Source organism: Juglans microcarpa x Juglans regia, chromosome 3D (assembly GCF_004785595.1).
Source record: "Juglans microcarpa x Juglans regia isolate MS1-56 chromosome 3D, Jm3101_v1.0, whole genome shotgun sequence".
NCBI classification, from domain to species: Eukaryota; Viridiplantae; Streptophyta; class Magnoliopsida; order Fagales; family Juglandaceae; genus Juglans; species Juglans microcarpa x Juglans regia.
In genome coordinates, this window is record NC_054598.1 from 7,413,478 (window position 1) to 7,429,245 (window position 15,768).

Genomic DNA, 15,768 nt, shown 5'->3' on the forward strand with positions numbered 1-15,768 from the left:
AACCCTTTTGAGGTATAGTATAACCAAGAAAAGCACACTTAATAGATTGAACAGTAAATTTATGACGTTCATGAGCAGGAAGATGCACAAAACAAACACAACAAAATGCCCTAAGGTCAGAATATGAAGGAGAATGGCCAAACAACTTAACGAAATGAGAAACATGATGTAACATATGGGAGGGTAAACAATTGATCAAATAAACCGAAGTAGAAAGCGCTTTACACTAAAAACGATGAGGAACAAATGATTCAAGTAAAAAGGTTCTTACCACATCAAGAAGGTGACGATTTTTCCTCTCAGCAACATCATTTTGTTGCAGTGTTGAAGGACAAGAATGCTGAGAGGTGATCCCTTTGCTTTGAAGAAAGTCCTGAAACTCATTAGACATATATTCTTTGCCAAAATCAGAGTGCAAAACCTTGATGCTGGTAAAAAATTGAGTCTCGAGAAGTGCAAGAAAGCGCTTAAATACTAAAAGACTTTAGCCTTGGCCCGTAGGAAGTAAACCCAAGTTAAGTGACTAAAGTCATCAATGAAAACAACAAAGTACTTATAATATGCATGAGAAACAACATGTGCAATCCCTCAAACATCACTATGAATAATATCAAAACATTATGAGGCACAAGATGCATGATGAGGAAAAGGGAGAACTTTACTTTTGCCAAGTTTGCATGATGTACAATCAAAGGAAAGATTAAGAGAAGAACATATTTTATTTTCCAATAAACCAGAATTAAACAAAGTACGAAGTATATCAGAGTTTAGGTGGCCTAAACGTCTATGCCACATCTTATTTTCAAAACCAACAACATTACATGCAAAGGAAAGTAAAGGAAAATTAGGAACAATAGTGGAAGGAAAAACGTGAAAAGGAAAGAGTCGTCCCACTTTAGGCCCCTTCGCGATCATCTTCGTTAACACTTGATCCTGCACAACATAACCAGAAAGAGAGAAATGGACATTACAATTATTATCAACCAATTTATCAACAAAAATAAGATTTGTGGAGAGGTCATGAGACACAAAAAATAGTTAAGGAAGAGGAAAGATCACCAACATCACTGATAGACAAAGAACTACCATTAGTGGTGTTAATTTTCAGATTGCCATCATAATTTCTAACATTGGAAAGAGGAACAACAATATTGGTCATATGGTTAGAGGCTTCGGAGTCAAAATATCATGGCTTTGAAGAAACTTTATGATTACCTGATAGCCAAAAGCAAAAATGATCATCTGTTATACCATTTCAGAAGTGAGTGTATTCGGGTTTGCTAAGATTATAGGAGCAAGAATAGGAACAACAGACGAGGCAACAGGCAATGCAACAGAACTAGAGGTACTAATGGAGGCATGATAAGCAGTACCATACTTCCTTTCAGGTCGAATGAGACAAGCAGAGATAATATGACCATGTTTCTTGCAGTAGTTACAAAACTTCTTAGGGTAATCCTGTGCAATATGACCAAAAGTTTTACAACTAAAGCACTGGACAACACGCATGTCTCTACCCTTATTCCTCCCATGTTCTGCATAAACCACAAAAACAGGTGCACTAACATTAGCCCGATGTTCCATGGCAGCCTGAGTTACAATACGCTGCTCCTCACGAAAAAGTTCACTCAAACATCCATCCAGAGATGGTACAGGATGACGATTCATCATATTAGAACATGCAATTTCAAAATCGGAATAAAGCTTCATCAAGAATTGATCTCTTTTGCCTGTTTCATGCACTGCTTGAACATCAGAGAGAGCTGCAGCGGGAACATTAGCATAAACAATATCTGAATAATCAGCCCAAAGATTTTGAAAACCAGAAAATATTTCTCAATGGAGAAACTTCCCTGTGTGAAATTAGCCATCTCATACTCCAATTGAAAATGCCGAGTTGTATTGTCTTGATTGTAAACCTTGTGTAGATAATTCCACATGTCAGTGGCAGTTTTATAAGGCCTCAGATTGAGAGCCAGGTGAGGCTCAACCGAGCTAGGGATCCAGGCCATAACCCGAACATCCTTGATTTCCCACTCAGACAAAACGCTACATCTGTAGGTGCGGGATCACTCTCGTCAATATGACCCCACAACTCTTTCCATTTGACAAATAGTTGAAACTGAAACTCCTAAGCGGAATAATTTTTTTCAGTAAAATGAATATGAAACGAGTCTAATTTATTGGATGACATGATGGAACTAAGAATAAAATAGCCCACTGCAACGAGCACAAGAGAACAACAAAACAGAAGTGCAGCAGAAACAAACAGGTGTCGGGAAAAAAGAAGAAGAAGAAGAAGGGAAAACAAGCAAAACTGCACACAGAACTAACCAAAGAAGACAAAATCGAGAGTCCCAACCAAACAAAGATTTCTGAAATAGGAAACCCAACCAGAAATTGCGCCTAAATCCACAAAAATCCCAAGAAATTCACAGAGATCATGCCAAAACCTAGAACAGAGCCAAAACTCGCACAGAAGGCACCGATAATTCACAAGAAACCCTTAGATGACGTCGAAAGCCACAAGAAACCCCAGAGTTCAACTCAGACAGCACCGATAGTCCCACGAGAGGCACCAAGAATCACACAAAAGGCCAAACACAACCTCAGACAAAATTGAAAATGCAAGAAAAAAAAATCGTAGAAGACAAGAAACTATGAACCTGCTCTTGATACCATGTCAAAACACTCAGGAAACCAAGAATATCAAGAGAATGTTTTTGAAAAAACTGACTCAGTGAGTTCAGATAGAAATGAAAATGCAAGAAAAAAAAATCGTAGAAGACAAGAAACTACGAACCTGCTTTTGATACCATGTCAAAACACTCAGGAAACCAAGAATACCAAGAGAATGCTTTTGAAAAAACTGACTCAGTGAGTTCAGCCAACTTTCATTATCATAAAATCAATCTATACACAAAAGTATATGATATACATAGAGTCTAACTGATTCTTAATATTCAGCATCTATACATGATAAGATAATTTGTACAGCTAATATTAACAGAGTCCTAAATTGTATAAACTTCTAAAATTATATACGGTAACATAGACATATTTTGATGTGCAAGCTGGGTGAAATTCTGCCCATAGCCTTAGTTGCAGGCCCTTTTAAGAGTTAATGAATAGTTGTTATACAATGCTTGCAATACAATTTAATAGAATTGTAACTTGAGACAATTACATAGAAAGGTTGGTCTGATGATTGGTACCACCTTCCGTAGGTGGTACCCTAAAGGAATTGTTTTCAAATTTGTTTTTTATACTTGGGGATTAGGGCCCATGTATTTACACCTTGTTGGGTTCTATAGATGATTTTTTTTTTTTTTTTTTGTTTATTTAGATCTCTACCAGCGTTCCATGCTTAAGAGTTGGAATCTTGACTTTTTCTTTAACATTTTGTGCTTTAACTTTCCACTATGTGAAGGGGTTGATAGAATTTTTTTAAGTTAATCGGGCCGTTTATTTATTATAGAGAAAAGATATTTACAATCGTGAATTGTGTAACTACCGCGTAATCGTTTTGAAAAAAGTGAATAAAACATGAGACCTATATGAAAAAATTAATTTTTTAATAGTAGACCTCACTCTTTTTCCAAGCGATTACGCGGCGTTTACACACTTCACAGTTATATGTAGAATTACTCTTTATTATATGTATATTGGGGAATATTTTAACATGGGCAATACTCTTATGATGAATAGTATAGTATATTATGATGGGGGATATTTGTTAGAGAAATAATTTGTGCAGGTTCCAAAGTTCTGCAAGGTATTTTTATAAAAAAAAAAATGATCTCACCTTAAAAAAGTGTAAAAAAAAATATATATTTTTTCAATAAGATCTATTTTTTATAAAGGATTTATGCAAGATTTGTCTGTTTAAAATTTATATCTAGCATTACTATGTTGGATGATCCTTTTCAAAGATGAAAAATGGTGTCCTGTCATACTTTGGCTTCCAAAAATTTACTAACCGTCGGGACTGTATTACTGCCACTGCACGCTTTGGTGATTGGTCAATATAGAGTCCATTGCATGTAGTGTGTTGGTAAAATATGTAATAATAAAATTATAATTATAATGAAATTTAAATTTAAATGAAATTAGTTTGGACTAAGAAATGAAAATTTCTTTCTCTTTAAAGAGATTCAAGCCCTCTGTGATATACAAAGTTTTAAATGAACCGGTGTAGTAGATCTTCTCTTGATTTGTCTCTTTCAGAATACAACAGCTTAACTAATCATTATATACCTCGAACCAACTATATCGAAGAGGTTAGCTCAAATTATCATGTCCTTGCTGAGGTAGAACGTGATGTGTTAGCTACCATCATTTACATTGTTGCCTCAGAGTCTGCTTTCAGTACTGGAAGATGCATCTTGGATCCTTTTAGGAGCTCATTATCTCCAAAAACTGTCGAAGCTCTCATTTGCACTGAAAATTGGTTAAGGACCAAACCTGTCGACATCCAAGAGTTGGAAGAATACATAGAGTCGATGGATCTTGAAGGTAAGTTTGAAACTTGAAATATTTTCAATAATGTCTATCTAACTCAATTTATTATTTATCTAACTTAGTTTTTAATATTTTTTTAGATGATTATCTAGCTTCATCTTCAACTGAGGTTGTTGTGAGTCTCTATTCCCATTCATGCTAAAATATTTGTTGATCTTTGATGGTATGTAGATGATTACTTTATAGTTGCATGCAACATGGTCACATTTCTGATCATTCTAATTAATTAATAAGTTCATATTAATACTTTGCAGTTAATATTTACTTTTTTATGCTACAAGTTTTGCAGCAACTTAGGAAAAAAGCTATATAGACACGTTAAGTTAACAGAAGACCAAGTTTTGAAAAAAAATAGAACAAACAATAGCAAGAAGACCAAGCTTTGTAGTTTGTTGTTGTGTATTGGAGTTTGATAAAAACAATGTATGTGTTTTGTATTATTCTTATCAAATTAATTCAAACAATGTAATATGTAGTGGATTGCATCATGTATGTCGTATGCATTTTTATTTTATTTTATTTTAAACACATGTAAAATCATTTTAATGCTACATCAATATCATATAAACAATATAGGCTTTTATGTTAAAAAAAAAATGGTTCAACCCGAGACCCAGATTTCTGGTCTTAAAAAATCTGGATTCATCCGAGTTCCAGCCCAGGTTTGACATGAGCTAACCCAGTCCGAGTTCCAGCTCGATTTTGAAACCCGGGTGCTGGTCCAAGTATACCCGGATTCCTGAGCCGGAATCCGGATGAACAGTCCTAAGCTCAAAGCTCCACTAACAATCTCTTTTGTCTAAATAATCAAGAATATACACACTTAGTTTTCTCTTTTTCCCAGAAAAGAAAATCCTTCACACTCTTTTCGTACGGGAAAGAAAACACACCACTAAAATCAATAGTACACTACTAGACCCCTAACAGAAATTGAATAAAAAATACAATTAAAGAAAAATAATTATATTCATCATCTCTACACAATATATTATATATGATTTTTTCTCTTTTAACAAGTATGTGATGTAGAGATGATAAGTAAAAAAAATTAATTAGTTTAGTAGGAATAAAACAAAAATAAAAAATAAAAATAAAAAGAATTAAAACATGTGCGGTGTGATGTAGAATGTTGTGTAGCAAAAATAATAAGAATTAAGGCAGCCAACCAAGGTTAAAGCAATGAAGCACTAAAATCCTAAAATGACCTTCTATGTACATCCAAATTCATCTCAGGATAATGTTATTAAAATCTTAATGTTGAAAGACTTTCAGATATGGCATTGAGTCTATAAGGGATTTTTCTCCCTTTTAGTGGGCATGTGAGGAGCAACTAAGAGAATAAGAAAAGAAGACCCAACACAGAACAAATAGGCCCTTCGGCCCGCCTCGCAGGTAGGCTCCCATGGACGCAACTCCCATGTGGGAGCATACTGTAGGGAGGATGGGACTCGTTGTTCTAGAGATCCCTCGAACAGCGTCCAACCCTCGAGTATCTATCCACATGAACAAGCAGGAAGCAAGGAGCACCCTCGATCATCTAACAAAGTGACATCAACGGATCACTGAAGACGTCAACAGAGTAAGGCAAATTGGGGAACCACGCAGCATTAATGGAACTACTACCCGAGCAACACGTCACATTAATGACGCCGTGACAGAGGCACACCACATTAAAGAACTCTGACAAAATAAACAGTAAAAAGGATATGGACTCCACAGGGGCAGGCACAATATGTCCCCATAGGCTCTCTCATTATTTGCAAACTTTCGAATACTCTATTGACTTGGGTATCAGAGACTCCCTGGCCCAAGGCCGTCCTTTCCCAAATGCTTTCTTCTTCGTTTTCGCAGGCCCAGCTTTGAAAACTTGAGTTTTTGAAACTTGATCGAAATGTGTACGAAACACGATGTTAACAGAGTCAATATGCATTTTATACAAACCAAACGGCAATAAAGAAAATAGAGGCAACCAATGTAAATACAGAAGACAATAAAAAATTAAAAATGTTTGGAGCTTGAAGAGTATCAAACTTATGAGTGCAAAGTAAGAAGTTAATTAAGAGCACTGTTAGTCATTGACCATGCAACGTTATTAACCATAAATCCTTTTTTTTTTTTTTTTAAAAAAAAGATCAACCTTATAAAGCACTCAATGGTCAACAATTAATCCAATGTAACTTCCAATTTTAATGGCTAAATGAATTTAAAAAAACCACCATAATATGACATAAACAAAAAATTATATTTATTAATAAAAAAATACCAACATAGTGAGTACGTACCACATGGTCGGTAATTGTTTAATTCTCAAAGAGAGTCAAAGTGAAGAAAAAACGATGCATCTCCTCTTGAAGATGAAGAGAGACTTCGGATATTTTAAGGTACCCGTGGTTTTTTATGCTTAATCACAACTCACCAAAGAGAATTCTCAATGCCCTTGGAGATCTAATTTGTGATTTGGTCGGCCCTAGTTTTTTGTTTTTTCGGCTTCCCCAGTTTTAAGGTACGTAGTCAAACCAAGGCAATGAAGGGACCGCCCCCCCGTTATTGAAGGTGGTGGCCAGCGGTGGCTGGGTGGGGTGGATACTGCCCCCAGCCCCTTGTTTTGGTTATTATCACTAATCACTATAATAATCAATTGATCATGGGTTTCTGTTGTATTTGAGTAAGAGGTGCTCCAGCGCGTATTGTGTTGTGTGTCTTTCCCGTTGGCACAAGTAAACTATAACAGGAGGAGTGCATTTGACTCTTCTGCCTATCACCAATAATTCACCATATTGGTGAATTCCTTTATTACAAACCACATTTATATATGTTCTACTTTTATTTAGTTATATAAAATGTGACACGTTTATCATCATTAGATCTTCTTTTATATTTTTAAAAGAAAAATTCAAAGGTTGATGAACTGTGCCAACTCATTATAACAGAATATATATGAATAGGATCAACGTACCTTGTTACATCGACGTTAAAACTTGTCGTATGGTTTCCATTTGAAGATATCCTTAATCTACTTCAAATCTGAAAAATTTGTTGCAAATTTTGGCTCAAGCATGCTGCATGCATAAAACTTTGAAATAGTCCATGCTATCCAGTCAATCATATGATCAATTAGCATGAAAATCCATAGATTATAACAAAAAAACAAAAGACATCTAAAGTAGATGCTCACATAAACAAAATGATTATATTAGTTGAAATTAATTGTAATATTCCATGGAGTTGGTTTTTTTAAAAGTATATTATTATCTCTGTTTTTATATTAATTCCTATACTGATGGCATGATAATATTGTATTATTTGAAAGTCTTGACTTTGCTCTGGTTGACTATATATTGTTAATTTTCTTGATTTACGTCTTCTTCCATGATGATGTGATCAATTTGAGTCCAAATCAATGAGCGAGATCCCGGACTAACCCTTACATCACTGACTATCCCACCCCTGTCAATTAATCTGTATTAGATCATTATCCCAAAAAAATATTGAGCGCATAAAGTTTCAAACTTTAGCCATGCATGCGTCTGGATTCAAATAATCTATACATATATATATATATATATATATATATATATATATATATGTATATACACACACACACATACTATATTATTGTTTTTAAAGCATGAATCTTAGCTTTTATAAAACCACATCATCAACTCTCCCGTCATATATGTTATTATTAAATGATAATTAATAGTGTCATCAGCTGCGGCCTATTTCTATTATTATTAAATTATTAACCTTAAAATAAAACATATATCTCCAATTAAAATTATTCTTTTCTAAAAACTTAATACCAAATTTTGAATAATATATTCAATTAATTAATTACAAATATTTACTTTAAATTAGTAGTTTCTTCGTTGTTGTTTTTTTCTTGATTTATGTCCATTTACTTTGAAATACAATATTAATATATAATCATCTCTGTTTATCTTCACTCAATCAAATGATCACTCGGCTGCTGCATACCCTTTTTCTACGGCAGGGTAATTTATGGAAGCAGAGGCAGGTGCTTTATTTTATAAGTTTCTTTAAATTAATAGAAGACTAGGTAGAGGGTTGTGGGGTCGGCACCGGCCCTGCAGCCGCGCGGATGTCAAAGTTTGATAACGACTTCAATAATATATAGAACACACATACTAACCAGAGATGAAACATAAACCTCCAAAAGTCAGTGCTTTAGAGTATTTCTGATGCAAATAATCTATTCCCTTACTCACAAATTAGCTGTTTGCTATATAAGGGGACGTCCTCTCCTCGTCCTTTTGCATCATTTTTCACTTGTAAACCCAAAACAAACGAGTATTGGGAGCAAGATTCTGAGAGAAAATTACAATATAGAGGGCAAAATGAATTGCCTTGTGGTTTCTCAATCTCATTTTGGCATCGCCACCATTGTGTTCTATACTTGCCTCTGGATCCCATTGGTGCAAGTCAAGAAAGCTCTGGTAAGGCTAGTAGGGCTCCTCTTTTTCAGCACGTCTGAGCAGAATGTGGAGAGCTTGAATCATGAGGCATTATTCCTTCCGGTGACAAGGTTTACAGACTTGCAGAGGTACAGCAATGGAGGAAATGAGAATGTGGAGGATACGTGCTCCATTTGCTTGGTGGAGTTCGAGAGGGAAGATGTGGTGAGCCAACTGTCCAGATGCGGCCATATCTTCCATATGAACTGCATCGAAAGGTGGGTGAACCAAAACCAGTTCACCTGCCCTCTCTGTAGGTCGTATTTCATTTCTGATGTAAATGCTCATTCTCATGCAAACTGCAGCAGAGGTAGTATCATTTCACGTATCCCCTCGTACCTGGATTCTTCTTCTTAGAATTAATTTTGATATATTTTCAGATGGGGGTCTTTTCTTCCTCAGTTCGCATGCATCAGCATTCTCATAGAATCATTAAACTCATTACTCGTTTTCTTCGAAGTTCAGACAAACACGAGCGTGTGCATGTGTACGTGTGTGTTTTTTTTTTTTTCTCGTCTTTTCACTGATGGAGATCAGGGCTAGCTAGCTCCATTAAATTAATGGCCGGCCATGCATGTTGAGAATGATCGAGAGATCACCTGATGCTGCCTTTGGTATTGACCCTTTCAATCCACTATCCGGGGAGGAGCTGGCTTTCAAGGGTTTTAGGCGCCTAATATTCCGATTCCGATTTATTAATTTTCTTTTTTTTGATCGGTAATTCCGATTTATTAATTTTCGATCTTTTGTCCTCCTAATTCCCTGGGAACGTTTATATATATTTCGTCTTCTGCGATGCGGATGGAGCTTATTATAAGTAAGAGCTTTTTGAGCATTGACTCGATCAAATTAAAGGTGAAAAAGGGCGTCTTTGTCAACGTTGATCTGCATGAAAATCTAGCTAAATATGAGGCGTAAATATCTAAATTATAGGGTTCTTCTTTTTAATTTCTAAGGATATTAAAATGGAGTCCTCGATCCGGCCGTCGACTTCTTTCTCCTCCAGTACTATGCTTAAAAGCACTTTGTCCCCATTTGGATTGAAAAATAAAAATAAAATATGGAATAATTGAAATTAAGAGATCAAAAGAGATAGGTTTTTGTTTTTTGGGGGGATGAAGGAAATGGAGCACGCCATGGAAATTGATAAGAAAATATGTATTTGTTTTCCCCAGCTTGCTCATCTGCAAGAACAATTTGCAGCATGAAAACAACAGGTGATCGAGAAGGTCCAAAATTGAAGAACGAATATTGATCAATTGGAAGAAATTAAAGTTGATTCTATTTTACATGACCCCAATTTCCATAGAAGTTGACTTTGTGTAGTCAAGGTATTCTTATCGTCATCCTTTTGGAAAAAAAAAATGGAAAATAGAAAATTACAGTACTTAGATGTTAAAAAATTGATATAAAAAAATTTTAAAAAATGGGTAATATTTTAGTGGATAAACATACAAAGAATAAAGTAAATATATATATATATATATATATATTATCATAGTGCATCTTGAATTTAAAGATGTTAATATAATTGGGTAATATATATATATATATATTATTTGAAATATTTATTCAAATAAATAAATATTGCTAGGGATTATTCATACTTCATTTTGTTTTTCTTCCATGTGTTGCTTGCTGATTTTATATTTCTTTTTATGGGGAGGGAGGGCTGGGGTTTAACTTAATTCTTGAATATTATACTATATATGTTAATCTGGGCCGGAAGTGATTTATCGGGCTACGATTTTAGGCCCAAGATCCTGTCTCTGTCAGCTCAGCCCGTATTAGAGGTCTAGCATTCGGCCCGAGAGGCATCGTCGTAAGCCTGTTCGGAATTCATTTGAAGACGACGACGACGAAAGAATCAGCAGCAGCAGCTCTTTGTATTGGTATCATTGGTGGGGGGTTTTGAGCTTTTCGGGCAGTGGCATTTGATCTGATCGCGAACCGGCAACCGCACAGAGAAATGGTAATATTTGATTTTTTTTTTTTTTTTTTTTGGATGAACCGATTAATAATTAGGTTAATTCGGATGATCTATGAATAATAGATCCGGAAACTTGTTTTTGCTGTTCGTTATTCTCGAGTACCGAATTCCTGATATATCTCTGAAATCTCATGCTATTCTGGTAATTGGCGATGGGTCTTTATATCTATGATTTTCTTCTTACACACACACAGATATATATATCTATATTATATAAAAATTAATATCTTGCAATAATTTCTGCTATTTTATTCGTTCGTAAAACTTTCGTTGTTGTGTTGGCTTTGGCCATTGTGGATCGGTGTTTCTCAATTGGGTTAAATGCTTGGAATCACTTTTCCATTTACTTAGGGATATGAACGACAACGCTTGATCAAGGTGATATTGTTTTATGACCTATTTTGGGCGTGTTCGTTATTTGAAGGGCTATTTTAGCTCAATAACTACGTCAATCACCCCTCGGATTGATCTGTCATAACCATGATTCTACAAGCTCATCAGTCATTACCCGTGTGCGCTAGTTTTGCTGTGTCTGGGGCATGGTAATTGATATGGTCAAACATATTACTATCTGAGGTTTTGATATCTTTGAAAAGTTGGACGGTTTCTAGGTTGACACCTAGCCGATGCTAATATCAGCGTGCTGGCTCCTTTTTCCAGGTTTCTGCTTTTGTATCTCAAAAGAATCCATAAAAATTTTAAGAGGTTTGCCTTAGGTATTGACAAAAAGGAAATGTGAGTCAATGACTTGTGCTTCTTGAAAACTGTTAGTACGAATACGATTATGCTTTGCTTTGCCTACATTCCCTAATCTTAATTGAAGAAAAAGGGTGCTATCCGAATAATTTATCTATCTGTGTTCATTTCTTGCTTGCCCGTTACTAGGATATAGGCTACCTGTGCATGCCTCAACTGCTTTTCTGATGGTCTCCAACATCAAAATCATTAGATTGTATTGCCTTCTTAGACAGCGTTTATAGGTTCCTTTTCATCAAATCTCATGCATTAACTCTACAGTGACTTCTATGTTTATGCTTTTTTATGTTTGCTGCTTCTTTAATGGTTTATGTTCCTGTACTTGTTGTAGATTCACTTTGTGCTTCTTATTAGCCGTCAAGGAAAAGTGAGGTTGACAAAATGGTATTCACCTTATACACAGAAGGAAAGAACTAAGGTATCATCCATCGAGGCTTTGATCTTTGTGGTGCTATTTTCTTTCTCCTTTTTTTTTCTCTTTCATTTTTTTCTCTTTATTTTTTATTTACTTTTTATTTTTTATTTTTTTTTTTGGCTCACTTCTAACTGAGAGTATTTTTAGATAATCTCTATACTATTCTGCATTTGTTGTGAAGGTTTTACGTGAGCTAAGTGGAGTGATCCTTACCCGAGGACCCAAGCTCTGTAATTTTGTTGAATGGAGAGGGTACAAAGTTGTTTACAAAAGGTAATGCAAGAATATGACCATTTTTGTTGTCATAATGAGAACTCTTTCTTGTGTAATATTGTTTGTCATCTTTGTTATGTGCTGATGAGCAGGTTCCAATAATGTGTGTGCAGGTATGCTAGTCTGTATTTCTGCATGTGCATTGATCACGAAGACAACGAATTAGAGATCCTTGAAATAATTCATCATTATGTGGAGATTCTGGACCGATACTTTGGCAGTGTTAGTGAAAATAATCTGACTCGTTTATAAAAAATTGATTTAGATAAAGGATAATCCTCCTAGTAATTTATTCACTCATTGCAGGTCTGTGAGCTGGACTTGATTTTTAACTTCCATAAGGTATTTTCTTCTTTGTGTGCTTTATGACCAACTTTTATATGCCCCTGGCATTTTGAGGGTAGTTTTTATGTCCACCTATCTGCCATGTTGACATGTTGTAAATAATTCAAGCTTTATGGGATCCTACCAAATGTGGCTCAACAATAACATCACATTCGTTTGGATTTTTACTTGCAAAAGTACGTTCATTTGCTTCATTGTTTGTTACTTAACGTGAAGGCCTATTACATATTGGATGAACTACTGATTGCTGGGGAACTTCAGGAGTCTAGCAAGAAGACAGTTGCACGGTTGATAGCTGCACAGGTATTCTTTTTCGTTGTCTAATTCCTTTGTTTGGGAACTTTCCGGCTTTACTGAATGCATTATACTGTTTGTTATTAGGATTCATTGGTGGAGGCTGCAAAAGAGCAGCGCAGCTCAATAAGCAATATAATTGCTCAGGCTACAAAGTAGGGGACGGGCATATGTAGTTGCCAGATATATCGGTTGAAATTGAAGTGTTATCTGTATTGTTGTTATCAGTGTCTTTTTCTTTTTTTCTTGAATGCACCGTTTGTTATGAATGTGTTTTTCAGCTTGTACAAATGTTGCTGCTCTGATTTTCCTTAATTACATGGTTGTATGGTTGATTCATCTGCCAGATACGTGAGGCCATTTTTTGCTAGGTACTTTACATGTTAATACTGTGGCGCCCCCAATCCCCCTTATAAAAATACACAGGGATCGAGACGCCAGGATGGTGACAACACGGTCACACATCCCAACGAAGTGCCAGTGTGTGTACATGCGACAGTGTTCAAATAAAATAACGCAGCGGATAGTCAACTAAGTACCAGAATTTATTTACAATCAAACATCAGTAAAGATTTAAATAGCAGTTATACAGTCATCCATAAAATAATTTACAATAGTTTTAAAAGCTACAAACGAGTGATCCCAGATCACTCCTCAGGCGGAGCCGTCTCCTCAGGCTCGCCCTCCTCCTCCTCATCAGCATCAAAATCTGCGACACCACAAAATGGTCTCGCAGGTAAGTATAACCCAAACAACAACGTAATACAAAATGCATTAAATGCAACTAACATGCATGCACATGAAAACATGCATTTTTCCACAAAACATCATTTTCCCCGAAAATGATAAATTTCCAACACACACCGAAATCTCATTTTGGTCCAAATTATCCGTAAATCATTTTCCCAGAAAATGATTTACCCAAAAATCAACTCGCACTATTTTCCCAGAAAATAGTGCATTAATCCCAAATGCACTATGCATTATTTCCATATGCACCATGGTCTCCCCTATGGACCATCCGCACGTCCTGGCTTCGCAGCGGTGCTCAGTTCCGCTCCCAGCGCGTACGTGGCCAAGCACTCACACTACGCAACGAGCGATGCCCAGTTCCGCGCCCAGCGAGTACGTGGCCAGACATCCTCTAGTCCCCGCCAGCAGAAGGACCACGGAGTCGGCACGAGACCATCTCGTCCGATCCTATTGTCGCCCGGCGACAATCCAGGGGACGTTACTCAGTATATTCCGCTCCCGAGTAACCAGAGGAGCTCCACCGAGTTAATGCCCCATCTCGGCTTGGGGTCGTGATACACACGCACCAAAAATATTAACACATAAAATCATAGCTTTTCAAAGCACATGAACATGAATGCAATACACGAAAACCCAGTTTTCTTTTACAAACATGATCATGCATGAAATAATGAAATGCACATGTACCAACACAATGTCCAAACCAACAGATACCAATCCAATCAAATCCAACCAAACAACTCCAATCACAAATCCATCCGACCCCCGAACTCCTCGGACTCAGTCCGGCATGCCAAAAACACAGTGAAATGGGTTAGTGCAAAAATACATTTAAATTACGAAAGTTCTTTGGAGAAATACTTACAGTGCAATATAATAATTTTCCGAGGATCGCGAAGTTGAAAAAGGCGACGTTTGAGCAACACCACAGTGTAAAATACACTGTGGCGGTGGGTCACAAATACCAACTTTTCAACGAGGACAAACGAAGACCCAAGATTGATAGGGTAGGGCCTAGGGAGGTCGGTGAAGTTAGTGGTGGTGGTGGTTTGCCGTGGGTGGCGGCGCAAGGGGTGGTTTTAGGCCAAAAAAGTACAAATCGGAGATGGACTTGGTGGGGCTTCACCGGTGACGGATCGGAGCTGGGATTGGGTCCAATGGGTTGCCAAGAGGCCGGGGATGAAGTGGTAGGAAGATGGTGGCCGGAGGTGGCGCGACGGCGGCGCAACGGCGGAAAGAGTGCCGCGGCTTCGAAGGGCTACTGGTGGTTAACGGCGGCACGGATGGAGGTGAGGTTGGTGGGGTGAGGTCGCCGGCGGCTGGGGAAGCTAGCGGGCTGGGCGGTGAAGGCCACCGCCGGCTCACGGCGGCGCTGGCGTGAAGGTGGCCCGCGGCTTCGTGGGGCGCGTGTGGGCTACCGGCGGCGAGGTAGGGGCTGAGATTTGGGAGGTGAGGTCGCCGGAGGGAGGGGAGCTGGTCGGACGGGCGGTGTCGCGCACGGCGGCGCGACGGCGGCGGGCTGGGCGGTGAGGAAGAACGGACGGAGAGAGAGAGAGAGGGAGAGGAAGAGTCGCGCGCGAGAAGGAGAGCCAGCCAGAGAAAAAGAAAAGGAAAAGAAAAATAGAGGGAAAAAAATGAGGTCCAATCCTCATAACTTGGGTCACAAAAATGATCCAACGGAAACGATTTTAAAACCACAAGTTAAATAAAATAATTTAAACGTAATAGTAAAGTCAAATTGAAATAATTAAATCTCACGGTAATTAATTAAATATGAAAAACAATTTAAATGCACAACAATAAATAAATATTAAGAAAGCACATAAAAATTAATTTCCACTAATTAAAATCCTAGAAATAAACTCATTAAAAATCCAACCAATTTTAAAATACGAGAATAAAATTTAAATAAATAAAAATAATCCTTTAGTAAAAATACACTAAAA

The 15,768-nt window shown here is 37.0% G+C and overlaps 1 protein-coding gene across 1 annotated transcript; it reads left to right on the top strand.

Annotated features, from left to right (window-relative positions):
• The first annotated feature begins 10,808 nt into the window (after nucleotides 1-10,808).
• LOC121256048 (AP-1 complex subunit sigma-1) lies at nucleotides 10,809-13,415 on the top strand. The gene is made up of 7 exons (XM_041156661.1): nucleotides 10,809-10,968; nucleotides 12,074-12,160; nucleotides 12,339-12,430; nucleotides 12,544-12,652; nucleotides 12,737-12,772; nucleotides 12,992-13,078; nucleotides 13,157-13,415. Exons 1-7 carry the CDS (start codon nucleotides 10,966-10,968, stop codon nucleotides 13,226-13,228), a joined length of 486 nt encoding a protein of 161 aa, XP_041012595.1. The 5' UTR covers nucleotides 10,809-10,965; the 3' UTR covers nucleotides 13,229-13,415.
• Nucleotides 13,416-15,768: the final 2,353 nt, after the last annotated feature.

Bases quoted from the DNA above. Each gene is read 5' to 3' on its own strand.
- LOC121256048 (XM_041156661.1), top strand. The intron at 12,653-12,736 runs GTTAGTGAAAAT...CACTCATTGCAG, and splicing joins TGGACCGATACTTTGGCAGT to GTCTGTGAGCTGGACTTGAT. The intron at 13,079-13,156 runs GTATTCTTTTTC...GTTTGTTATTAG, and splicing joins CACGGTTGATAGCTGCACAG to GATTCATTGGTGGAGGCTGC.